The sequence below is a fragment of the Toxorhynchites rutilus genome, chromosome 1 (assembly GCF_029784135.1).
Source record: "Toxorhynchites rutilus septentrionalis strain SRP chromosome 1, ASM2978413v1, whole genome shotgun sequence".
NCBI classification, from domain to species: Eukaryota; Metazoa; Arthropoda; class Insecta; order Diptera; family Culicidae; genus Toxorhynchites; species Toxorhynchites rutilus.
In genome coordinates, this window is record NC_073744.1 from 200,065,228 (window position 1) to 200,092,315 (window position 27,088).

The following is a 27,088-nucleotide window of genomic DNA, read 5'->3' on the forward strand; positions in this document are numbered from 1 at the left end:
AAAAACAAATAGTTAAGCTGCGAATATATTTTTATTGTTTTTCAAAGTACTCGCCACGATGATCGATACACTTTTGCATGCGCTTAAACCAATTTTCAAAGCATTTATTCCAATCGACACGAGCCTTTTTTTTTGAGCGATTGTCAAATTATGTGGGATCCAACGTGAACATAATTTTCGCACAACTAAGTGTTCATGTAAAATCGCATATATGCTGGTGGAACTAATGCTTAGGGATGCCTCAATCTCACAATAGGTTACATGACGATCTTGCTTAATCATTTCGCGCACAGCATCGATGTTTTCTGGCACTACAGTCGATTTTGGACGACCTTCACGAAACTCGTCGGACAGCGAACTACGACCACGATTGCATTCACTATACCAGCGATACACAGTGGTTTTTGATGGAGCTTCATCGCCAAAAGTCAAATCAAGTTGATTGACGCACTCTTGTTGTGATAATTCACGTCGAAAGTCGTAAAAAATCATCGCACAAAAATGTTCACGATTCAGTTCCATTTTTTTTTGCCGAGACCAAACTTTCAACTAAATATAAAATAAACAGATAGCGTCCATATGACAAAATGTTCTGAGTACGTATATCGTCAAAAATGTCAAACTTTACGATGGAACCGTCAGATGGACTCACATGACATCAGTGTTGCCAATTCCCGAAATATACACCCTTATCATAGTTTTCGAACGAATAGGAAACGTACGCAAATCCCATCCTTGTTTTCGTACGAGCCATTCGTCGTATTTTCAATTTACAGTCGTACTAGATCAAGTTATTGGTATACTACATTATCGACATCGTTGACAGTTAGGAGGTGTTTTCATATCGAACGTGTTAAATTTATAAATTGATTGTGCAAAATTGTTAAACGCATAAAATCTTCTGCAAGAGGAACTAGATTGGCCTATTCTAAATTGCGAATTGCCGGCTATCATACTATTAGACATACAGCCCGTGTATACCTGCACTATCCGCTATACGAATAGTCAGCTGTTCGCATTGAGAAAATCCCTGCTCTGCAACCGCCATCCGGGAGAAGCAGATGACCATATTGTGTCAAATTTTGCCATTTGGACCTGATAAGTTGAGAAAAGTCTACAATCCAAAAGGTTTCAAAGTTAACTCGAAAGACTATGGATTTGATAGAAGCGAAGGTATGACAAACTATATGAACATAAACCGGACCTAAATACGATTTTAATTGGCTTTAATCAACTTAATTCATTCGCTATCCAACTCTTGACGAGTAAAGTTCAGTGTCGTTATTGTGCGTTGCCACTTTTACTATTGTGCGATTGGTATAGTGTACGAGTGAAGGTCATTGCTGTCCGCTTTCGAATTGACCTTTTGTGAAGTGGAACAAAGGAAGCAGCGCTCTTGCAGCTTGCAGCCCTTGGCGGCTGTTGAACATTGGCATAACGGGATCGCCATCGTGTGGCTGTCGTTAACGGGAATTATCATCACGTGACCGTGTGAGCTATCCTCGTCTTCTCCCTCTGTTGTCTCCGCTCCACGTGTCAGAGTTTATCCAGAAGATGCACCTGGAACTGGCCCGTGGGTTGTTTTCCTCCGGCCAAAACCAAAAGGAAAAAGCCTTAACGTGATTCAGATCATGAAAGATCTGGCCAGATACACTTCTGTATCTGAAATTCGCAGGGTTAGACCGAACAAATTGCGGGTTGTCGTGAATGAACGGAAACACGCAAACGAGATTGTTGCTGACCAACACTTCACTCTCGAATATAGAACATTTATACCCTCCCATAACGTAGAAATTGAGGGGGTGATAACTGAAACGGGTCTGACGAGCGAACAAATAAAAAAAGAAGGAAAAGGCAAGTTCAAGAAGCTTCCCTCAATGGAAGTAAAGATCTTGGACTGTCGCCAACTCGGGAAACTCTCCCATGATGGGGACCAAACTAAATTTACGCCGTCAGACTCGTTTCGAGTCACCTTTGCTGGTGCCGCCCTCCCTGACTACGTTATGGTGGACAAATTGAGACTACCTGTGCGACTCTTCGTGCCAAAGCCCATGACTTGCAACAAATGCAAGTCAGTTGGTCACACTTCAGATTATTGTGCCAACAAGGAGCGCTGTGCAACTTGCGGAGAGCAACATGTGGGGGAATCCTGCAGTGCGACTGAGCATAAGTGTCCATATTGCGGAGGATCCCCACACGCGCTCTCAGCTTGTGAAACTTACAAGAGTCGCTGGGAGAAACAGAAGCGCTCTTTAAAGGAACGCTCGAAACGCACTTTTGCGGAAATTTTAAAGGGCGCTTCTCCACTGGCCCAACAACAACAACAACCAATCTCAACACACAATAGCTTTTCCACGTTGCCAGTTGATGAAATGGAAGCGGACACAGCTAGCGGGGACACACCGTTTATTTTCAAAGGGAATCCCCGGCGCAAAAATGTGACCACTCCCAAAGTTCAAGAACAAGTCCCCCCGGTGATACCCCCAGTAAGCTTGCCTAAAAAATCGAGTGCAGCGGACAAGCAAAATCAGGTTCCTCCTGGCTTCCGTGGGAATAGTTCACCTTCGAACGACCCAGCACTCGAGGGGACATCAAAAACCCCAACTGTCCCTGTTTTTCCGTCCAGCTCAACTTCCCAATCGGGATTTATAAAGTTGTCTGACCTTTTGGATCAAATCTTCAAGTGTTTTAATGTTTCCGACTCCATCAGAACCATTGTCATCTCAATGCTTCCAGTATTAAAGACAATTTTACAGCAATTGATGCAAACATGGCCCCTCCTTGCAATGATTATCTCTCTTGATGTCTAATTTAGATAGAGAGGTCGGAGATATCACTGTTTTTCAGTGGAATTGTCGTAGTCTTATCCCTAAATTGGATACATTCAAATTTTTAATTCATAAGTTCAATTGTGATGTTTTTGCTCTGTCCGAAACTTGACTTTCTTCGCGAGATGATCTCTCTTTCCATGATTTCAATATTATACGCTTGAACCGTGATGACAGATACGGAGGGGTGTTATTGGGGATCAATAAGTGCCACTCATTTTTTCGAATTGACCTTCCACCTATTGGAGGGATTGAAGCTGTTGCTTGTCATGCAAACATCAGAGGAAAAGACCTCTGTATTGTCAGCTTGTATTGGCCTCCGAGAGCTGCGGTTAGCCGCAAACAACTTGATGACATGTGCTCACTCCTTCCTGAGCCACGATTGATCTTGGGAGACTTCAACTCTCATGGAACTGCCTGGGGGGAACAGTACGACGACAATCGTTCATTGTTGATATATGACCTTTGTAACAACTTCAATATGACCGTTTTGAACACTGGGGAAACAACACGTGTGCCTAAACCTCCTGCTAACCCAAGTGCTCTTGACCTCTCGCTTTGCTCGAATTCACTATCGTTAGATTGCGAGTGGAATGTAATTCAGGACCCCAACGGTAGTGATCACTTGCCAATCAAAATTTCCATCACCATTGGGTCGAATTCTTCTGAATCTATAAACATGGCATATGACCTCACAAGACACATTGACTGGAAAAAATATTCGGACGCGATTGCTCTAGCCATCAATTCCAGAGATGGTTTACCTCCATTGGAGGAGTATAACTTCCTTTCTCGTTTGATCTATGACAGCGCGGTTCGCGCTCAAACGAAACCCATCCCAGGTTCCATTATTCGTCGAAGGCCTCCCAATCTATGGTGGGATAGCATATGTTCTAAGCTTTATGTAGAAAAATCGAATGCATTTAAAGCTTTTCGGAAACGTGGAACCCCTGAAAATTTTCAGACGTATTTGGACCTTGAAAATCAATTTAAAAATTTGATCAAAGGGAAAAAACGTGCTTATTGGCGAAATTTCGTGGGAGGTTTGTCACGAGAAACGTCAATGAAAAAATTATGGAATGTGGCTCGAAACATGAGAAATCGCTCTTCAACGAATGAATGCGAAGAATATTCACATCGATGGATTTTTAATTTTGCGCGGAAGGTTTGTCCCGATTCCGCTCCTGTGCAAAAAATTGTTCGAGATATACCACAAGATAGGTGCGATCTTGATTCCGGGTTTTCGATGGTAGAATTCTCTCTTGCTCTCCTTTCATGTAACAATTCTGCTCCGGGATCGGATAGAATTAAGTTCAACTTGCTGAAAAACCTCCCTGATGTGGCGAAACATCGCTTGTTGAATTTATTCAATCGGTTTCTGGAGAATAATATTGTTCCAGATGATTGGAGACAAGTGAGAATTATAGCTATTCAAAAACCCGGAAAACCCGCGTCCGACTTCAATTCGTACCGCCCAATAGCAATGCTGTCTTGTATACGGAAATTGTTGGAGAAAATGATCTTGTTTCGCCTTGATCGATGGGTTGAAACGAATGGCCAACTCTCAGATACACAATATGGGTTCCGCAGGGGCAAGGGGACGAATGATTGTCTTGCGTTGCTTTCTTCAGAAATTCAAATGGCTTACGCCGCAAAAAAACAAATGGCTTCAGTATTCTTGGACATTAAAGCTATAGATCTTCGTGTGTGATTGTCCCTACATCCTTATACCCTCCTTTCCTTCCTTTGCGGGTAATTCGTCCCCTTGCTATAAATAGTAGAATACACAATATGGGTTCCGCAGGGGCAAGGGGACGAATGATTGTCTTGCGTTGCTTTCTTCAGAAATTCAAATGGCTTACGCCGCAAAAAAACAAATGGCTTCAGTATTCTTGGACATAAAGGGGGCCTTTGATTCTGTTTCAATAGAGGTTTTGTCAGACAAATTACACTCTCGGGGTCTGCCGCCTCTATTGAATAATATGTTATATAACTTGCTTTGTGAGAAACATTTGAACTTTTCTCACGGAGATTCGGCAGTAAGTCGGGTCTCTTACATGGGACTCCCCCAGGGCTCATGTTTAAGCCCCCTTTTGTACAACTTCTATGTAAGCGACATCGACAATTGCCTTACACAAAATTGCAGCCTAAGACAACTTGCAGATGATGGAGTGGTGTCTGTCGTAGGATCAAACGAATCCGACCTGCAAGGTCCCTTACAAGATACTTTGAACAATTTTTCAACCTGGGCCATTGGGCTAGGGATCGAATTCTCCACGGAGAAAACAGAGATGGTGGTTTTTTCTAGGAAGCATAGACCAGCAAAACCAAAGCTTCAACTTTTGGGTAAACCGATCACTCATGCTATGTCATTCAAGTATCTTGGGGTCTGGTTCGACTCCAAATGTACTTGGGGGGCCCATATTAGGTATCTGAGTAAAAAATGCCAACAAAGAATAAACTTTCTCCGTACAATTACCGGCACCTGGTGGGGAGCCCATCCCGAAGATCTTATAATGTTGTATCGAACAACGTTTCTCTCAGTGATGGAGTATGGCAGTTTCTGTTTTCAATCAGCTGCCAAAACACACCTCATTAAACTCGAGCGAATTCAGTATCTTTGTCTCCGTATTGCGTTGGGATGTATGCCCTCAACGCATACCATGAGTCTCGAGGTTTTGGCAGGCGTACTCCCACTAAAAGATCGCTTCAATTTATTATCTCTTCGGTTCCTCATCCGGTGTAAGGTTATGAATCCATAGGTGATCGGAAATTTTGAGCAATTGATCGAGCTAAATTTTCATTCTGGATTCATGAATTCATATCATGAATTCACCTCTATGCAGGTTGTTCCTTCTTCGTATATTTCCAACCGTGTTTGTTTTCCTGACTACATCAATTCCTCTGTACATTTCGATCTGTTCGTGAAGGAGAAAATCCATGAAAATCCAGATTATCTTAGATTGGGGTTCGTTTCTACAATCTTCAATGCAAAGTATGGGAGTATCAATTGTGATAATATATACTTTACTGATGGGTCCTCTATGAATGAGTCCACAGGATTTGGAGTGTTCAACGTATTTTTTAGCACCTCACACAGTCTTCAGAATCCTTGCTCGGTATATATTGCTGAATTGGCAGCGATATACTGGGCGCTGGACAGCGTCGCCTCACGACCTGTTGAACACTATTACATTGTAACGGATAGTCTTAGCTCTGTCGAAGCTATCCGTTCAGTGAGGCCGGAAAAGCACTCGCCGTACTTCCTTGAGAGAATACGAGAAATTTTGAGTGCTTTATCCAGACGCTGTTATGTCATTACCTTTGTCTGGGTCCCTTCACATTGCTCAATTCCGGGTAATGAGAGGGCTGACTCATTGGCAAAGGTAGGTGCAATTGAAGGCGATATTTATCAGCGTCAAATCGCCTTCAATGAATTTTATTCTTTAGTTCGCAAAAATACCATCGCTAACTGGCAACGCAAGTGGAATGAAGATGAATTGGGCCGGTGGTTTCACTCGATTATCCCTAAGGTTAGCCTCAAACCGTGGTTCAAAAGTCTAGACTTGAGTCGGGACTTTATCCGCACCTTCTCCCGACTCATGTCCAATCACTGTTCGTTAGATGCACTACTCTTCCGTTTCAATCTTGCCAGCAGCAATCTCTGCGTTTGTGGCCAAGGTTATCACGACATTGAGCACGTTGTTTGGTCGTGCGAGGTGTATCTGGTCGTCAGATCGAATTTAGAAAACTCCCTTCGGGCCCGAGGAAGACAGCCCAATGTGCCGGTGAGAGATGTGTTGGCTCGGTTAGACCTTGATTACATGTCCCATATATATGTTTTCCTTAAAGCTATAGATCTTCGTGTGTGATTGTCCCTACATCCTTATACCCTCCTTTCCTTCCTTTGCGGGTAATTCGTCCCCTTGCTATAAATAGTAGAATAAGTTGAAATGTAAATAAACTATAGATATACGAATAGATTTAAGAATTGAGTGCTCATCAACATTGTTACAATTTCCTTATATCCCATCCTTCTCCTAAAAATATGTCACCCTCCTAAACTCGAGTACACCGCGAGTAATCGGTTTTCCACCTTACTAACCATAGATGTAAGAAAATTGTTTCTATATATATATATAGTTTTAAAAATATATTTAAGAATGCGGCTCCTTTAAACTTAAGTAACTGAGCCTGTAAAAATAAACGAATTAAAAAAAAAAAAAAATCAACTTAATTAACTTTCGTCGCTCCAAGGTTCCGTCACAATTACGAGTTTACCAACCGAAACCAGCATGTTATTATGAAAAAACTTCATAAGTGCAGATGAACAACAACACCAAGATACAGCAAACGAGGAAGTGCCAAAATGGGTGTCGGCAGGACCTACCTCTCGCCTGGACACAATCGAGCTTGGTGGGTTCGACGAAGATGCCTCAATCAACACCTCGTCATCTTCATTGGAGAAAGCATAAAATACCGGTAAAAGTTCCGAGAAACCTATATCGTTTTATGATTAATCACTATGAACACGCGCAAGGTGAACGTGGTAACGGTATCTCGAATTAGAGTGACACATCCGTACGTGAACATGATATTGAAAGTGTTGCTTCATCCAATACTAACTCACCACCGCCAGCTCGTAGCACCCCGACAAAATCAAATGACCGGTGAAAAGCTTAATGATTCTTACCTTAAATTTCATCAGCAACCGAGACAAGCTAGCCTGAATATGAACAATATGACCTTTGAGGAATCCATAAAGCTTGATTCGTTGCTTGAGGCGAATAAAGTAACAAACATCAGCTCTCCAGGTTCGCACTTTCGCAAATGGTTCAGCAGACGTAATGCGTATGATCAGTCGTTCGGTTCAACTAATGAACGAGGACGATCGCAACCAAACACCGCAGAACTACCATCAACGTTTTAACCGAAGTTTGCAGACTAATTACATTGGACCGAATAATCATCATTTCTGAGACGAATACTGCCTTAAATCGATTAATCGATATGCTAGCACGATATCAAGTCAACAAATACATAATTGCTCAGCAATCGATTTGTCCGAATATGCAGAGAAGTCTTTCGGTTCTTAGCCGAACTGCTAACAATTGTAATCCCTTCAATTAACTGTTCCCAGCCGGTGACAAATATCCTAATGGTACATATTTCTCTGCAAAGCCGACTCTGCAGGAGCAACTACCCTCCGTCACGCAAAAACTGTATCAAGAGGAACGTGGTGGTCTCATGGGTGCTAGAAGTTCTTAGAAAACATCGAATTCTACAGATCAATTCTTACTTGTTACGAGAGAACTGGATTCTTACAATGCATTTACCATTGCAGAAATGGTTATCTCTTACAACATTCAAATTTAATGCTGTTTTCTACTATATATTACCTTTCCTCGTGATCACATTTTCACATGTTTGTGGTTGTTCTTTTTTATTTTATTATCTTTTATAATAACGTGCTTCGTTTCATCATTGTCACATTGTTTATGCAAGCGAAATTTTTATACAAATTCTTACTGTCTGATTTATATTTTGCAAAATTGCATTGATTAATTTGTGGTAGATTTTCCCACCATGTTTCTTAGTATAAGACGATTGTTTGTAAATTACAGAAACAAATGTTCATTCTTTTTGTTTTGTTATTTTTTGAGACTGCAATCGCTAAATATTTTTTGGAAAATCCGTTGTTGACGCTCATCACCAGCAAGCGTTAGCATCTCGTATATTGACTCAAAACTGTCTTAATTATTCTCATGTAAAACTTTTACCCCTAACTTTGCGTTCGAGGTCTCGTGCTCAAGTATCTAGGAACAACAGCAGCCAAAGAGGAGAAATCGAAGAGTGGTCTCGATGGGACGCTACCCTACAGAGGTCGGCATTCTCGTCGAGAAAATACTCCAGAAGTCTGTTGGACGGTACCCGGAACAGACGTGCTCACGAAGATTCTGGTTATAACACAAGCGATGGTGGTTTCGACGGTAAGCGTTGGTCCCAGGAAAACTCGCACGATAGTGGCGGTATCTATTCGCCCAAATGGTCGCCCATTTCAATTCAAACAGGCTTCAGTGGGAAACCACCACCATTCAAAAAAAAACAACCACTAGCTTCAGTGCACCAACAGCAGGAACAGGTACAGCTGGTCATTCTAATGTGTCCTCTGTTCTCATCTGCAGGTGCAAATGGTCTTTCAGGTCTGCTCAGTGGTGGTGACATAATAGGTTCGAAACATTTTGCCATCGTTTGTTGAAGGTGCCAACAATAACGGTAACAGTACCACTTCGACACCTAACAAACGACCGGTGCAGAAAGTCATCGCTTCGCGAAATATATCCACATATCAGGCGGAACAGTCTACTAACCATCTGAAAGGGAACCATCATCTCTCGATGAGTGCCGCCTCGGTGGGATGTTCCCCAATGAGCAATGGTAAAATACCCATTCCTGATGGCACCCCGATCAAGATGACCGTGTCCAACAGCAGCTGTACGGATTACGCATACGAAATTTGTCTTTTGAATTGTATGATTGCAAACAAATGTTACAGACAAAATATACTTGAATCTAAAAGTCAAATTGTTCGATATTTATTTCGTCTAGAAGCTAAGCCCGCAATAGGGACATTTCACTTGGAAAGCATTCAGGTGGACTTGTTTCACGTAGGGAAACATTTTCGGACGAGTGTAGTACTCCATTGTACTCCATACATTCACTCCATATATTCACATTCTCATGTCGCTTCCTGTGAGTTTCTAGGGCAAATTTCTGCTCGATAGATAATCCACATGTGTCGCATACAAGTCGCGATGCTCGAGACGTTTGTGCTTGTCCAACTCTTTTAGTTTCGAATTCCATGTCACATTGGAAATTGCTTCCTTCTACAATGGGTTTTCTTTATTTTCAATAGATTTTACCAATGTGAAAATACTCACTCCAAATGTTTCTCCATATGAGCGTCGAATGTCTTTGGATAATATGCTTATATATGTGCTGTGAACAGTGCTGCGAAGCAGCTGGAAGATCGTCATAATTTCACCATAACCGATGTTTCGTTGATGCCGATGTTTAAAATGAAAAACATCTGTCATGGATGTCGATAATGAAGTTTACCCAAACAAATCTAGTACACAGAAATACGGCCGTAAATGAGGATAGCTTTTTCTTTGACGACGTATCGTATCCGACGAATGAATATACGGATACGGCCGTAAATGAGAATAAGGGTGATAAATAGTGACCCTCGTATATTACCATACAAATTTAACAAAAAAAAGTTTTTTGTTCAATATTTAATGTTTTTTTTTCTGGTTATTAAATTTTTATATTTCGGATGGCTTGAGTTTTTATTTTTCTGATTCTCTAGTTTCTGAATATTCTGATCTTCTAGTTTTCTGGTTTTGTGGATTTGCAGATTTTCATGACTACACCTTTTTTTTTTTTTTAAATTTCTGATTTTTTTCCATTTTTTTGGATTTTCTTTCTGATTCTCTAATTTTCAGATTGTTAGATTTCCTAATTTAATTATTTTATGATTTCATGATTCTCAGATTACTGTATCTTTCAAGTTTTCTGATCTTGTTGACGTTTTCTTTTATTCTATTTTTTTAATTTTCTGATTTTCTACGTCTCATAATTTAGCATTTTTCTATTTTCAAATCTACGGAATTTTTGATTTTAAAGTTTTCTGATTAGCTGATTGCTTAATTTATTAATTTTCACAATTTCTTTCTTTTTTTTAATTGGCAGACTTATCTCACTTCTTAACTAGGCGAACCTAGCCAGAATTTTCACCTGCCCCCGGGCTTCTGAATGCCAAAGGGGGACTAGGCTCTGCGGAATGCACGTATCTGCATGCTCGTGCTGTTTTAGTCCTGACCGAGGAATTGTCGGACAATCGCGCAGGTGCTAAGGATGACCGACTTTTGGATGCCGGCCAATTCCTTCTCGATGTTCAACACCTTTAGCGCTTCCAGAAGTGTCTTCGGGATAATTCCAGTTCCAGAGAGAACGACTGGAACAATTCTTGGGACCTCCCTTAGCCCCCACAGTTCCTTGAGCTCCACGGCCAATGGTCGGTACTTGCAGATTTTGCGACCGTGGGTCTCCTCCAGATTCTGGTTCAGTGGAATAGCGACATCGATGATGGTGACTTTGCGGTCGCTCTTGTCGTAAACCATTATATCTGGGCGGTTGTGGTGGATCGAGAGGTCGGTCAGAACAGTGCGATCCCAGTACAGCTTGGAACGGTCATTTTCCAGGACAGGTGCAGGCAGGTACCGGTAGTTTGGTACGTTGTCTTCCAGTAGAGCACATTGGAGCGCCAGTTGTCGATGAACAATACGGGCCACGTTGTTGTGGCGCTCGGTGTAGGCTGCGTTGGCCAAAACGGGACAGCCTCCCATAATGTGCTCTATGTTTTCACCTGGTTGATGGCACATCCGGCAAATGTCATCAACGTCTTGATGCCAGACGTACCGCCTGCAGTTTCTCGTCGGCATTATCCTGTCCTGGATGGCTATCATGTCGGCTTCTACTACTGAAGAGAGTTCACCACGCGTTAGCCACAGATTAGATGCGGCCTTGTCGACGTGTGGCCGGTCCAGTTGATGGGGGTGGGCACCATGCACTGCCTTCTGCTTCCAAGCTGCAATCTTCTCCTCCACTGTCTGCAGATTGCAGTTGAGTTGGTACTCCGCTTGCGCCAAGTGCAGAGCGCTGTATCCTCTGTCGGCGGCGCAGACAGCCCGGTATAGCGCGTTTTGGTTGGCGCGTTCTGCGAAGTACTCGCGCAGTTGTACCTGGGCAACACACAGTGCAGAAATGTCGACGATTCCAAGTCCCCCTTCTTTGCGTGGTAGTGAAACTCTCTCCAGTGCCGATTGAGGATGGTGCATTCCGGCCTCTTTGAATGCTTTCCTCATCCTCCTCTCAAGGTCCTCTAGGTTAGTTTTGCTCCATTTGACTACACCAAAACTGAAGGTCAGCAGGGGAACCGCGAATGTGTTGATCGCGCGTACCTTGTTCCCCGCGTTGAGGAAAGTCCTCAGGACACAGTTCACTCGACTCAAGAACTCGTCTCGCAGCTCCGTCTTGATGTCGGAGTGGCGAATCCCGGTGAGCTGTCGGAATCCAAGATATTTATAGGATTCGCCACGAACCATGTCTCTTATAAACTCGCCGTCATAGACCTCGTAGCCTCCGGATTCGGTAAGTTGTCCTTTCAGCAGGTGGACACAGCGACACTTGTCGAGGCCGAACTCCATACAGATGTCCCTGCTTATGTCTTCGACAACCCGGATAGCTACACCTAGACGCTGACGTGAATCAGCGTAGACCTTGAGATCGTCCATGTAAAAGGTATGGGTCACTTCTTCGTGGGCGCCGTCGCCATACCTTATTTTATAGCCATGACCGTTTCTATTGAGCGTCCTACTGAGGGGGTTCAGTGCCAGACAAAACCAAAGCGGGCTGAAAGAGTCGCCTTGGAATATCCCCCTCTTTATCTGCAGCGTTCTAGACTGCAACACATTTTCCCCATCACTGAGGTGCAGAGACGTACTCCACTGCCTCATCGCATGCTGCAGGAACCTAACGACGACGGGATCCATTTTGTAGAGCTCCAATACCCGGACGAGAAACGAGTGAGGTATGGAGTCATAAGCCTTCCTGTAATCGATGTAGGCCATACTTAGGTTCCGCTGGTTATATACCGCCTGGCCAACTATGGCTGCGTCGATGATGGCCTGGTCTTTGCAGCCATGCGTATTTTTCCTGCATCCTTTCTGCTCTTCTGCGATGATGTGATGCTGTTCGCAGTGAGCAGAAACTTTGGCGGTAATTATGCTGCTCAGTATTTTGTACAGACTCGATAGGCACGTTATCGGTCTGTACTTTGATGGGTTCAATGTGTTGCTGTCTGATCAGGCGAGAACCGTCGGAATTAATTATGCGGAAACAACGAACTATTTGAATTTTTCGATATTTTTTATTTCGAAAGAAAACGCGCGAACTGTTTTGTGGATCAGATCTGGTGTAAAAGAGGCTGCGCCTAGTTGTCTGGCTTCTTTTATAGCCAAACGGATCTGCCAATCTATTCTAGCTTTCTCTCTCTTTCCCTAGTCGCAGCTAGGTTTCAATTTCAGTACATTGGGTTACGCAATAGATGATGGGATTAACAATAGGAGTATTTTTTGGGGGATAGGATGCTGCTGATTCGATAGATGATAGGCTGCTCCAACATAAGCCGGCCCCCGTTGAAAGGTTAATCCTTTCAACCAAATTAATCGTACATATTGATCCTAATTGCGATTTCATATATGAGTCCTAATGCTATTGTTTTTAATTCATTGAATTGTAAGATGCTTATTCACTGTTTTAGTAAGGTTTTGTTGCTCGGTCCTGGTTCATCTGCTTGGTCACTTGTTGGTCATCTGTTCCATCGTAATCCTGGAGATGTCATCGAAAATCGTAAGGGAATGGTCTGCCATGGTCTATGGGCATTGTAGAAATCCAGATATGCGTCCTCTGAAGCTTCTAGTAACACACGTTGGGTGTACTCGGGTTGTGGGTTGCAGTAGCCGTCGACGAAACCAAACATGCAGGAGAAAAAAAATTCCTTGAGTTTTTTGAAAGTTCATTAAATACAAACACTTACATGGTTCGGAGGCCAATGGGCCTCCGATCGTTGCGCGGTGAACCCGCGATGGAAGATTAGATGAAATCTACGCTGGAACTGGCATCGCCAGTGGGGGTGGTTGTTGCTTGATGGATTGGTAGAACGCAAATTTTAGCAATTGCTCGCCTATATTCGCCGTCAGCTGTTCTCACGGATACCACTCTCACGTGGTTGTCGTCTCCTCGGAATATTTGCGTGATTCTCCCGTATTTCCACTTCAATGGTGGAAGATTTTCTTCTTTCAGAAGAACCATTGTTCCTATCGATATATTATCTCGAACTTGGGTCCACCTTGTGCGAGGGTGTAGACCGGATAAATAATCAGTTGTCCACCGCTTCCAAATCCGACGCAGGAGTTCTTGGTTCTCCTGCCAGCGGTCTAGTCGATTGCGGGGAATTGCTGAGAGATCGGGTTCTGGAATTGACGTAAGAGAACGGTGTACCAGGAAGTGTCCTGGCGTTAACACTTCCAGATCGTTCGGATCTGCGCTCAGTGGAGTGAGCGGTCTGGAGTTCAAACAAGCTTCAATGCGTGTTAGCAGGGTGACGAACTCATCTTGTGTGAGAATAGAATTCCCAACCGTCGAGCGGAAATGGCGCTTGAATGATTTCACCGCTGACTCCCACAAGCCGCCGAAGTGTGGACTGCGAGGCGGGATGAATTTGAACGTAATCTCTTCTTCAGCGCAGTTCTTGATAACAGCTGATTGGTGATTTTGCGAACGGAATTGCCTCGCTAGGTCAGCAAGCTCTCTCGATGCTCCCGTGAAATTTCGACCGTTATCACATTCGATGATTTTCGGCTTGCCTCTTCTGGAAATGAATCTGTGTAACGCCGCAATAAATGCTGCAGTCGACAAATCATAGACAGGTTCTATGTGAACGGCCTTCGTAACAAGGCATACAAAAATTGCAATATAGCATTTAACTGGTTGTGTTTTGCGAATTTTCCGGTACTGAAATGGTCCGCAGAGGTCTACACTGGTATTCACAAATGGTAGGGTGGGAGTAATCCTTTCTGGTGGTAAATCTCCCATTATCTGTTGAAGATTACTTGGTCTACAGCGGAAACAATGTATACACGAGTGTACCACCTTCCGTGCCAAGTTACGAATCGAAAGTGGCCAATATTTCTCGCGTACGCAGGCAACAAGAAGTTGCGGTCCAGCATGCAAATATTTTGTATGATAATGTTGGAGAATGGTATCCGTAAGAGGGTGTCGTGAAGGGAGTATCATTGGGTGTTTCCGATCTTCAGGAATAGAAGCATTTCTAAGACGACCTCCTACTCGTAGGATTCCATCAGACATAATCGGAGAAAGATTTTTCAACCGCGAATTCGGTTTCACTTGCCCTTCTTTGGATACTGCTGCGATATCAATAGCAAAAACTTCACGTTGGGCAATCCTTACGAGGGTTTTAACTGCTTCACCCAATTCGAAAGTTTGAATGTTCCCAAAGTGACGATCGGAATGGTTTTTCGCTCTAGTGTTGTGAATAAAGCGCATTAAAAGAGCGACAAGTCTAGTCATACTCGAGAAGCTAGAGCGAAGATAAAATAATTCATTTGGTTGAGAGACTTGAATCGGTAACGAAATCGGTCGTTCTTCGAGATATTCTACAGGCACGTCTACTAAGGGTGGTTGTACTAATGCAGGCCAGAAACGAGGCTGTTGACTAAGCCAAGATGGACCATTCCACCATGCTGCTGTATCCTTGAGCTGAACAGCATACATTCCTCGGGATATGATGTCAGCAGGGTTGTCAATCCCAGGAACGTGTGCCCAAATACCATTTGCTGTGAGATGTTGCACTTCTGATACTCTGTTCGCGATGAACGTCTTCCAGCGCGAAGGCGTCGATCTGAGCCAATGTAACGTGATCAAGGAATCCGTCCAAAAGAACGGTTTGAAATTCAACGGAATACTAGTGTTTATTTTATTGAAAAGATGACTCAAAAGAAGTGCTGATGAAAGCTCTAGCCTCGGCAAAGATATTCGCCTTTGGCCCTTCGAAACACCTAGCGGCGCTACTCGCGATTTTGCCGCCATAAGATGCACAGAGATTATTCCATCAGCAGAAACTGTTCGCATATAAATGCAGGCTCCATAGGCCTTTTCCGACGCGTCGCAAAAACCATGCAATTCAACTGCTGCTGGAGTCGGTCTGCAGGCAACCCATCTAGGAATAGAAAGCAATGACAAATCATTCAAAGTACTGCGAAACTCGAGCCAAAACTTTTGGTGTGCTTCTTCTAGTGGCTCATCCCATGAGTTAGTGCGTTGCCAAAGAGTTTGTATGAAGATTTTGGCTATTACCACAACCGGACCGATTAACCCAAGCGGATCGTAGAGTTTAGCGGTGTCCGATAGAACGACACGTCGAGTGATTATGGGTCCCTGTGACCATTCCGGTATGGCATATTTAAATCTGTCGAGTGATGGTTCCCACTGCAAACCGAGAGCCTTGATAGGCGTAGGATCGACATCCAATGTGAACAGTGATCTCTCATCACGTAACTCAGCCGGAATTTTCGAAAGAGTAGCATTGGAATTCGACGCCCATTTGCGTAGGTTGAATCCGCCTAATTGTAACAGCTGGATCAGTTGTGTACAGAGTTCCTTCCCTTCTTCGATGGTATTCACTCCAGTCAACATGTCGTCCATGAAAAAATCATTCTCAAGGACCCGCGATGCATTTGGATAGTTGATGCTCTCTTGCTTGGCCAGCTCCTTCAGGCATCTGGTAGCTAAGTATGGCGCCGAAGCCGTACCGTATGTCACGGTCGTGAGCTCAAACGTACGTATCGGCTCCTGTGAGGAATTTCGCCATAGAATTCTATGGAGTGGATGATCAGATGGGTGTATCCCAATTTGGCGGAACATCTTCTCGATGTCCGCTATGATTGCAATTTTATGTATTCGAAATCGGACGATTAGCGAAAACAAATCGTCCTGTATGACTGGACCGACCATCAACGCTTGATTTAATGAAACTCCGCTATCCGTTCGCGATGATGCGTCGAACACAACGCGTAGCTTGGTAGTGGTGCTATCCGCTTTTTGTACACAGTGGTGTGGTAAATAGTACGATGGAGTGACTATGGATTTTTCATCATCTATCTCTCTCATATGATTTAGCGATAAATATTCTTGGATGAAGTTTGAATAAGATTCCTTTAATCTGACATCGGAATCCAATCGACGTTCTAATGCCAGAAATCTTCTGGTTGCAATTTGTTTCGATTGTCCAAGTTGAGTCAGAAAAGCTTGACGTTTGGGTAGGGTAACTACGAATCTTCCGAAGGTGTCACGGAAGGTTAATTTTGAGAAATGCTCTTCACAAGCAGATTCTTCTAGGGAATGTGTACTATCACGCCAACAGGACACCAAATCCCAAAATCGATATAATTGTTTCTCAAGTGACTTGGATCCGCAAACATGAGCAAATTTTCGATCTGTATGCTCTGTATGCCCAGAGTCTATTTTTCCTGAAGCAACCCAGCCAAACACTGTGTTTTGCATGATTGGCTGTTCAGGTCCGAGTTTGATGAAACCATTCAAAAGTAAATCATAATACATCTCCATTCCTAACAGAAGGTCGATTGATCCCGGTTCGTAGAATTTGGGATCAGCTAGAGTGATATCCGAAGGAATAATCCACGACGACTTATTGATGGACCTCGTAGGGAGTTCATGAGTAATCCTCTTCAAAATATGACAGGATTCTTCGGTAACGAAATCTGAACAGTGTGATCCAATCCGAACCTTGACTGTGTGCGACGATACGACGAAAGAATTGCCTACGCCTCCGATTTCTTGGTAATCGGGATAACGGCGCAACTTGAGTTTCTGCACCAGGTTTTCCGTGATGAGGTTAAGCTGGGATGCAGGATCTAACAGTGCTCTTGCCCATTGTGTGTGACCGTTGAGGTCGAAGACCTTTACGAGCGCTGTTTGTAGCAGTACGGTGGATGGTATGGTTCTTGTACTACCAACTAGTGAAGTAGAAATGAGGCTAGTGACAGTCTCCGAGGTCGAAGGTGTTTGAGGTTCTGGTAACAACGTGGTATGCAATTGCGAGGAAGACTTATTCGAGATGTTTGTTTGAGCATTCTGAGTCGATGGCGAAGTCGATGAATAGTGTGTGGATGGTGGAAACGATTTTGATTGCGAAGAAGAGCGATCATTCGGAATTTGGTGGAGCATAGTGTGGTGCTTCTGGCTGCAAACTCTGCAGGAACTGGATGAACAATTTCTCATGATGTGCGAGGACGAAAAACAGTTGATGCATAAATTCTTTTTCTTCACCAGGTCGAAACGTTGTGAAACTGACATCTTTTGGAAAATGTCGCATTTAAATGGTGAATGTGCGGTTTTCGAACAAAATGGACAAAGCGATGAAACAGCCTGAATAACTGTATGAACTGTAGCGATTTTCGATTTGGTTGGTCGACTTATTTCCGGTTTCTGGCATTCCGACAGACGAGACCTTAGTGGTGTTAGTGTTTGGAGAACTGTGAGATGGTTACGCAGGAATGTGATTATTTCGTTATATGTAGGCACCTCCGTTGACTGATGATACATCTCCCAATGTTTGAGCGTCGACTGATCAAGACGACTGCATAACATGTGAGCTAGCAATACGCTCCAGTTATCCGTGCAAATATTCACTTTATCTAATAAACACACATTCCTCTCAAAATCGTCGATCAATTGCATCAGCGAATTGTAATTCTCCTTTTTCATATAATCGATTGAGAATAACGCATCAAGGTAATGTTTTACTATAAGCTTCTTATTATTGTAGCGGTTCTCTAACAACTGCCAAGCTACAGAATAATTTGCAGATGTGATTTCAATTGATTCCACAACCCGTCGAGCATCTTTTGTTAGAGTTGACACGAGGTATGTGAACTTATCGATTTGTGATAACTGAGGATTAGAATCGATCAGTGACTTAAATGTGTCTCTGAACGTGATCCATTCAGTAATGGCGCCATCAAAAGATGGTAGCTTCACTTCAGGTAATTTTATACGAGATGATGAGTAATTAAACACTTCGGCTTTCATAGACGAATCTCGTATTCGATTCGGATCAATTTTCAGTTTGTTCATTTCAGAGGTTAGAAAACCTTGTGCTTGGATAAAATCCATCTCAAACGATTGACGAATCGTGCGATTTGCATTGTCTACTGTATCATGATCTTCGTCACCACTATCACGTTTATCACCATCATCCTCCAACAATTCAATTTGAAGACGATTTGCATAGAACTCTTTATGTAGTGTATCTAACCGTTGTTTCCATCCTTCTAATTGAATGACATCTGTCTCAGGATCGAAACTCGCACAAAATTGCTTTAAACTGACCATTGTATCGAGATAAAACCGCTCTTGGCGGGAAAGCTTCCGCAAATTTGACGACATTTTGCAACAACTAATGAAATTTTCTCAACTCTACTCGCAATTTCACACGATGGTTATCCACCTTGTGGATTCGGCTTACACTATGCCACCAACTAACGCTTTGTGATGACAACTCTCGAAATTGTATATAATCGATCAAATCAAAATTCTGGTAATAAAACGACAAATTTCCTTTATTTGCTTCTCCGTATAAACTTCCTTTCGACATACAAAACTATCGATCGAGGCTTCACTCGCATGCAGTACTCACGGTCAATCCCTTTTATCCAGCGAAGGACGCGTAATCGATGCTATTGTTCACTCGCAACAATAGAAGTCCACGCCAGCTCAGCATCCGATGATGTGTGATGTGATGTGGATATACGAAATCTCGACGCTTCGAGATATAGAATGTCCAACTGATAAAGAACACTAACGAGATCACAGTTCAGTTTTTGTTCTTTCTCGCACTTTTCACTCCACTAATTGTCTGATTGCTCACGCGTAACGTACAATTTTCGACACAATCTAATTAATTCTGACGATAAGAATTTTTCACTAACTTCGTGATTTTTCGAAATCACGCGATAAATCCGGCTTTGGAGGACCAAAAATGATCAGGCGAGAACCGTCGGAATTAATTATGCGGAAACAACGAACTATTTGAATTTTTCGATATTTTTTATTTCGAAAGAAAACGCGCGAACTGTTTTGTGGATCAGATCTGGTGTAAAAGAGGCTGCGCCTAGTTGTCTGGCTTCTTTTATAGCCAAACGGATCTGCCAATCTATTCTAGCTTTCTCTCTCTTTCCCTAGTCGCAGCTAGGTTTCAATTTCAGTACATTGGGTTACGCAATAGATGATGGGATTAACAATAGGAGTATTTTTTGGGGGATAGGATGCTGCTGATTCGATAGATGATAGGCTGCTCCAACACTGTCTTTCGGGAGGAGGAAGGTGACGCCACGGGTGGCGAATTCAGGAAGGTTGTGTGGGTCACGTAGCACCTTGTTGAAGCACTCAGCTATCTTTGGATGTGCGACGGTCAGCTTCTTGTGCCAAAAGTTCTGGACACCATCGGGGCCCGGTGCTGCCCAGTTCCTCAGGTACCGCGAGGCTTCGCGGACATCGTTCTCTCCGACGATGATAGCTGGCATCTCTCCAATTTCACCACAACTCTCCTCCTCCCGTCTTAACCACATTTGCCCGTCGCGATGTTCTACTGGGGTCTCCCAAATACCAGCCCAGAAGTTCGTCACATCGCTAATATCTGGCAAACCTTCGCGGTAGTCGGGCTTCTCGTCGCTAATGTGGTCGTAGAACGCTTTTTCGTTATCTCTGAACATCCGATTTTGTTCCTGGCGCTTTGCAGAGTCAGAGTAACGTTTCAGCCGTTTAGTTAGGACGCTCAATTGCTGTACCAGTGTGTCGAGTTTTTCCGTCAGCTGGTGAGCTCCCAGCTGGCGAAGTTCAGTAGGCCGCACGATCACAGCAACTTGGCGACATAATTTCGCCGATCTGCTGCCTCTTTTGTACGCCATCAGTCTTCCAATTGCGGCGCGCTTGTTTAGGATCCGTTGCTCCAATCTCCTTCGCCATGGAGGCTCACGCCTTTCACGGAGATGTTGGAGCAGTCCGCCTCTTGGCCTAATACGGTATCCTAAACTTTTGGCGGTCGCCACAGCAGCACAGTAAACTTTCAGTTGCAGCTCCTCCATGTTCTCAGCATCAACCAAGTGCAGCGGAAGAACGTGCTCGTTCATGAGCTTTACTGCACTTGTCAGCCTGCGGGAATGCTGCAACTTCGGGATCCTGGGGCGCGACAAAGGGTCCGTGTCGCGGAACTGTGAGATCGCCTCGTCGTAATGGAAGACCAGATCGCGTAGTAGTTGTTGATCTGGCTGTGGATCTTCCGGCTCAGGGGGTTGTTGTACTGTGGCCTCCACTGGTGCTGATTCGCGTGCCCCACTCGCGAATGAATTGCTCAGCCGTACTGAACTTCGTCTCGACACATCGCTTGCTCTGTTGTTCCTGGAGCTTAGTTCTCTCTGCACCTGCTGCTTGATCTCGTCGACTTGCGTTTGGGAGAGCATATTGTTGCGTACAATCGCTCTACGCCTCGCGTTCATCGCGTTTTGGTCAAGCCTCCCGACGAACTCTGGATACGCTTCCTCGAACATTGCGAGTATTCGAGGGCGACCGCTCATGTCCGTCTCCAAAGCAGTGCAGATGTAATAGGCGCGGATCACGAATTCATTCATTTCATGTGTCCACATGATCCGTCGCCTAGTAGTACCCACAAGTGTGGACGACTGTCGTCTGACAGTCGCAACACGCCTCGTAGGCGCAGCGTTTCGTTGGTGATGTCGATGGCTGCTGTTTCCGTGTGGCGGTAGCTCTTCGGGTTGAACCCGGCTGGTGGCCCGCTCTTGCACATCGCCCTCCAGCCGCTGGCCGCTCGCTCTTACGCCCGTTCCAGGACCAGCTCCAGTTCGGGGACCCTCCTCGGGCGATCGCATTCTGAGTATTCTTCGTGAACGTAGCTCCATTTTCTGGGTGTATCTCCTTTGCCCGGGAGACAGCGGGTTGGCAAGGCCTCCATGACCCGGGAGGCCTTCCCCGGGAGAGATATAGCGCTCTGACTCGCTCGCACCCCCTCACTTAGCCACTTTCGACACCCGTTCTCGGAGTCAAGACCAGGTGTGTGTTTCCAGTTCACGCCCGATCTAAAAATGTCGTCATATGATCTTCGTGGAGGCGTGAGATAGGAACATTTGAGACCAACAGGTAGGCTCCTACCCTAGTGTTGATCCCCATTTGAGAATATGACTTTTTTTATTTTTCTATTTCTTATTTTTATGTCTATTTTTGTTTTTGAAATTTTCCTGATTTTCTGATTTTACGATTTTGTTATACTTCAATTTTATGACTATCTAACTCCTAAAATTTCACTCTCCTATTTTTTGATTTCCTGGTTATCTAATTCTATGATCAACTGATTACCTGATTTTCAGATTTTTCTTCATATTTTAATTTTTTTTAAATATTTTTTTTTATTTTGATCGTCTGATTTTCTGATTTTCTGGCTTATTAATATTTAAATTTTAATTATATATTATCTTTTTTTGAGTTTATTATTTATGATTTTCTGATTTTCTAATTTTTGACTGCTGATTCAATCTTATTTCCCAGATTTTAGTTTTTCATAAGTTTGCTTTTATTCATATTTGAAATTTCCTGTTTCCTGTCATCCTGTTTCTTTCAAATTTTCTGATTTTCATAATATAATTTTCTTTTTCTCAGATTTTCTCAGAGTTTTTGATTTTTATTATTTTCTAATTTATATAATTTCCACTTTTTTCTGTATGAATTTTGTTAATTTCGTTTTTCTATTCAATGTTTTAATGGTTTTCTATTTTTTTGATTCTCGGATTCACAAATTCTGATGTTCCGGTTTTGTTTTTTTTTTATTCAATTTAATTTTTCATTTATATTCACCAATGTTACTTTAGTTTCGGATTTTTTATTATTCACTACCAAATTTAACAAGAAATTTTGTCTGTATTTTTCAGTTTTTTTTCAATTTTTTTTTATTTTGTGGTTATCAAATTTTCATGTTTTGGTTTTTTCAGATGTCTTGTGTTTTAATTTTTCTGATTTTCTAATTTCTGAAAATTTTTATTTCTTAGTTTTCTGGATTATTTGATTTTTTTCAGATTTTTTGAATTTCTGATTTCAATTTTGAATTTTTTTCAGATTTAATTTATGATTCTCTAATTTTCTGATTTCCAAATTTTCAATTTCATTATTTGATGATTTCTTATTTTTAATTTTTTCTCATGTTAAACGTTGTTGAGTTTTTTCATCATTTTCTTTCTCGTTTGCTCCGTTCATAGTATAACTTGTTTCGTTACGACACGATCGAACGCATTTCGGTATTATTTACTTTCTCAACTGCTGTTATGGGCAGTTTTTATTTTTTGAAAGTGGTTTCGAAGCAGTAATTGTGTGAAGGGGCAGTTGTTTTCAGTGTGCAGGAGGAAATTCCCTCAGAGTGATTTGCAGCAGCAGCATTTCAAATGAAAAATATTCGCCGTTTAATCACCCGTTTGTACGGTGCTTCCACCGATTTGTACAGCTATTTTCAGGAGGCCAGGTTCTCCATGTTTCAAAGTCGTAGAGACAATTTAACAGTGACAGAACAAAGAAAGAAAAAAGCATTTCGTGTTAATTTTTCCTCCATTTTACGTTTTTGTTTGCGCGAGGTTTTGTTTCTGTGCCGGGGACATCGCAATATAAAAAGGTGTGCGTGTAATTCCATACGCTCTCTCGAATATTGATATCCGCTCTCACGCAGTGTATGCTTGTTTTCACTTTTTATTTTTTCTTACCACAAATCATTACCACTTTTTCCTTTTAAGTTCCACTTCTCTTCTCTGCTATCATCTTCTTTCCCATGCATACGAATATATTGAGTGCATGATACAATGTGCTAGAACAAAGTAAATAGAATACCAGCGAAAGAAACGCGAATCTTCCGGAGAGGAAATATGAGAAAGCGAAACACAGGGTGTGTCACACGAAGCAAGATAAGTATCAATCATAACATTAAATATCTAAAATTTAGAACCGGCAATCATATGAATCAATTATCGTGTAGCATTTGAGGAGAACCTATCTGCTTTGATCGACTCTCTTCATTGACTCTCTCTTCCAATAACCCCGGCCTTGCAGACAGATTTTGCCGTATTTTGCACATAGTTTAACAAACGAAGTTCTGTTCTATACTCTTGATCGTCGACCACATCAGACTGTGCTTTTACTGCTGAGTTATCAACGTAAGAGAACGTTGAGGAAGAGAGTCGATCGTTGCGGATGGGTCCTTATCGGGAGTTGCGCGGGAATTTATACATAATGAATTTGATTGTTTTTCCCAAGTCGTAAATCGTTAAACGTGAGTTATAAATCGTAGATCGCGAATCGTAAGGGTCATTCCTTTGATACTTTAACTTACTTATTTCTTTATTCTTTTTATCATGCAAAAGGAGTTTGACAGAAATGATCTCGGTTACCTTATTAGATTTCTTAAAGATAACTCGCGATATCGCTGCTCCGCCCTCGCGAGTAGAGTTTGATGAAGAATAAGTGCAATAAATTGTGATACATATATTTACGGTCGTACCAGTTCTACAGGAATGTTCACGGTTACCTTTTTAGGTTTCCCAAAGTTAACTCTCCGCTATCGCGTTGGAGTCATCGATATAGAACTCATCGCCTTTGCGATTGGAGTTCTATAAAGTGTACGAGTTGAAGACCAATCGTTACCTCCTCAGCTTTCCCAAATATAACTCCGTGATTCGATTTTAAAAAAAAAGCAACTGCGAAAATATTAGAATATTTAGCCGGTCCAATGAACTATGAAGTTGTTCTACTCAGGTTACCTGAAGATAATCTCTACCGCGTGTTGTGATATATATATGATTTTCGGAATTGCATCATCGAGTGGTAGATAGATTGCGTATACATAATCACATCACTTACCGCAGTGAAATTTTTTTCTTTACTATTCCCACTAACAACTATCCCTTCCATGATAAACGCTAGGGAACCACGCTATAGAGGCGACCCTTCTGGCCTTCGGGCGGCGAATATCATACTAACATTCCTTCCCTTCCTCTGGTGACTGTAAGGACGTGGCCGGCGTCGTTATTGACCATTTAAAGTTCGAATCACCGAAAATTGCACAACGAGAATGATTTGCTAGTCCCAAGCGTCATTCTATGTGTTCTTTGTGCAATTTGGTTGGTTTAGGTCAATCACGGAGAGCAACTACGAATTGTACAGTCTACCCAAGCTCAAGCTCAAGCTCATTTTCTGATTCTCTGAATCTCATAATCTAAGATTTTACTTTTGTAACATATAGTTTTATAGCAAACAATTTTTCGAACCCCATTGTACATAATCCAAATATGCCATAAGCACACCATATTGTATGCCTATTGTTTCAATTAGCCGGTCACCACACAATAGTAGCCACGGTTAGTAGAAATAAAGATCTCGAAGCATCAGCATCGTCTTTCATCTCGATCTCGTTCGGTTTTTTTTCCATTATTGGAAGAAATTAAAATTTTGTCGTTTTTCGAATTAATCTCCTTTCGTACATCGCGACTTCGTGAATTTCTTAGAGTCGTCTCGAACACCTTTTTTCAATTCTTCAGATTTTTCGATCAACAAGTTTTCTGATTTACTGCCTTTTTTCAGATTTTATTTTTTTTTCTGTTTTTTTATTTCTTATTTTCGTGTTTTTTCTTTTTGAAATGATTTCTTCTGATTTTAAGATTTTACGATTTTGTGATACTCTAGTTTTGTGATTACTTTATTCTTAAATATCCAGTTTCATAATTTTCTGATTTCTTGATCATCAAATTTTATGATTATCTGATTTTCTGATTTTCAGTTTTTTCTTATTTTAAAATTTATTGTTTTTGATGATTTTAATTTTTGTGAATTTTCGTTCTCATAGCAGTATTAATATTTTTTTTTATTTTTTTATTATTCGATTTTGATTTATTTTTTTCTTCGTGTTTTTTAATCCAAATTTTTGTTTAAAGAATTCTGTTCTCTGATTTCCTAATTCCGAATTTTCTGATTTTCCAAAATTGCTAATTTTGAACATTAATGTTCAGTTTCTGTTTATTATTAAATTTTTCGAATAAGATTTTTTGATTTTTTTATCTAATTTTTTTTTTATCCCATTTATTTATTTAAGGCTCATTAGCATTTTAGCTGTAACAGAGCCGAATTTCAATCGTGTACATGTCACATGGTTATCATATCTATAATTAGCACATTACACAGTTGTCATTCGCCAGTATTCCTTCTATACCATTACATATGGTACATTCACACAGTTGCCATTTAGGCGTAAGGGTATTCTTTCTGTTCTTCCATTATCCAGTTGGACCACCGGACAGCGGAGACAGTTGATTGATCATTGTTGAGTTATTTATAGAACAGTAGCCCGATGTGTCTTGCAGAGCAGAGCAGTTGTATGGATGAATCGATCTTATTTCGACCGTGGATCGATCTCCATCGCTGATGATTGTTGCGTGGACGTAGCTATTCTGTAACAACACAAAGATGGTCAATGAGGGTCCTGAGTTTTGAACTCACGATCGATCGCTTACTAAGCGAACACGCAACCAATGTGGCTACGGAGACCCCCAGGTTTTTTTTATCTAATGATATCCAGATATTTCATGATCTCAAATTTTTTAACTTTTCTATAATTTTTTGACTTTTCCAAATCTAAAGTTTTAAATATTTTGATGTTCTGATTTTTAGTTTCGTTTAATTGTTTGATTTTTTGATTCTCCATATTTATTCTAGTTTTCTAATTTACTTTTTTTTCCATTTTCTTATTTTCTGATTGAAGAATTGGTTACTTTTAATTTTCTTCATATTATTCAAAATTATTTTGATTTTCTGATCTTAACCTTCGATTCAAATTCAGACTAAGATTTCTTACATTACAGACTCTTCCCGTTTTTAATTCTGAAACTCAGATTCTGGTTTCAGATGATTGTTTTTTACCAAGTTAGTTTCCTGATTGAATTCCAAATATAAGCGGTATATCAGCGCACATTTTTCCAGATCTAGGTTAACAATCACTACTGTTAGATGGGAATCCATCATTGTCGAATAACCATCATCAATCGTCTCTCATCGTTTGATTATTTTTCTCTATCTCTGTTTTCAGATCCTCGCGTGGGCCAATCCGCGCGCAAACGAATGCCTCAATCCATACGAGTGGGCCTGCGGCCGATTTGAAGAAGATTTCGGAAAGCACAACTTCTTCGAGGCGCACAAGGGCGAGTGGAACTTTAACACGCATCTGCACTATAAAGGTCTGGCTTTGTTTTGAGATTGCCCGTTATGCTAATATGTTGTCACCGATCGAGTTTTTCTATTTCGTTGTTGTTGTTTCGGTTAATTACTTCCAGACACGATGTCCACCTACGAGTTTATCTTCAAGTTGCCCTCGGTCAAGGGACTAGGCCACACCGTCAAGAAGCTGCATGCATTCTGCACCTCGCTTGATCAAACGACCACCGGCGACACGACAATATGGCTGAAGCGGGTGTTTCGCGAATTGGGTGAGTCTTGGT

The 27,088-nt window shown here is 42.0% G+C and overlaps 1 protein-coding gene across 8 annotated transcripts in view; it reads left to right on the forward strand.

Annotated features, from left to right (window-relative positions):
* The window catches only part of LOC129767057 (protein gone early), a 262,177-nt gene that overhangs the window by 174,126 nt on the left and 60,963 nt on the right, over positions 1-27,088 (forward strand). For all 8 annotated transcript variants that reach the window (XM_055767702.1, XM_055767680.1, XM_055767686.1 and 5 more), the window contains 2 exons: positions 26,680-26,827; positions 26,924-27,076. In XM_055767702.1, coding sequence (XP_055623677.1) covers positions 26,680-26,827; positions 26,924-27,076 — 301 coding nt within the window. The remainder of the gene's footprint in view (positions 1-26,679; positions 26,828-26,923; positions 27,077-27,088) is intronic.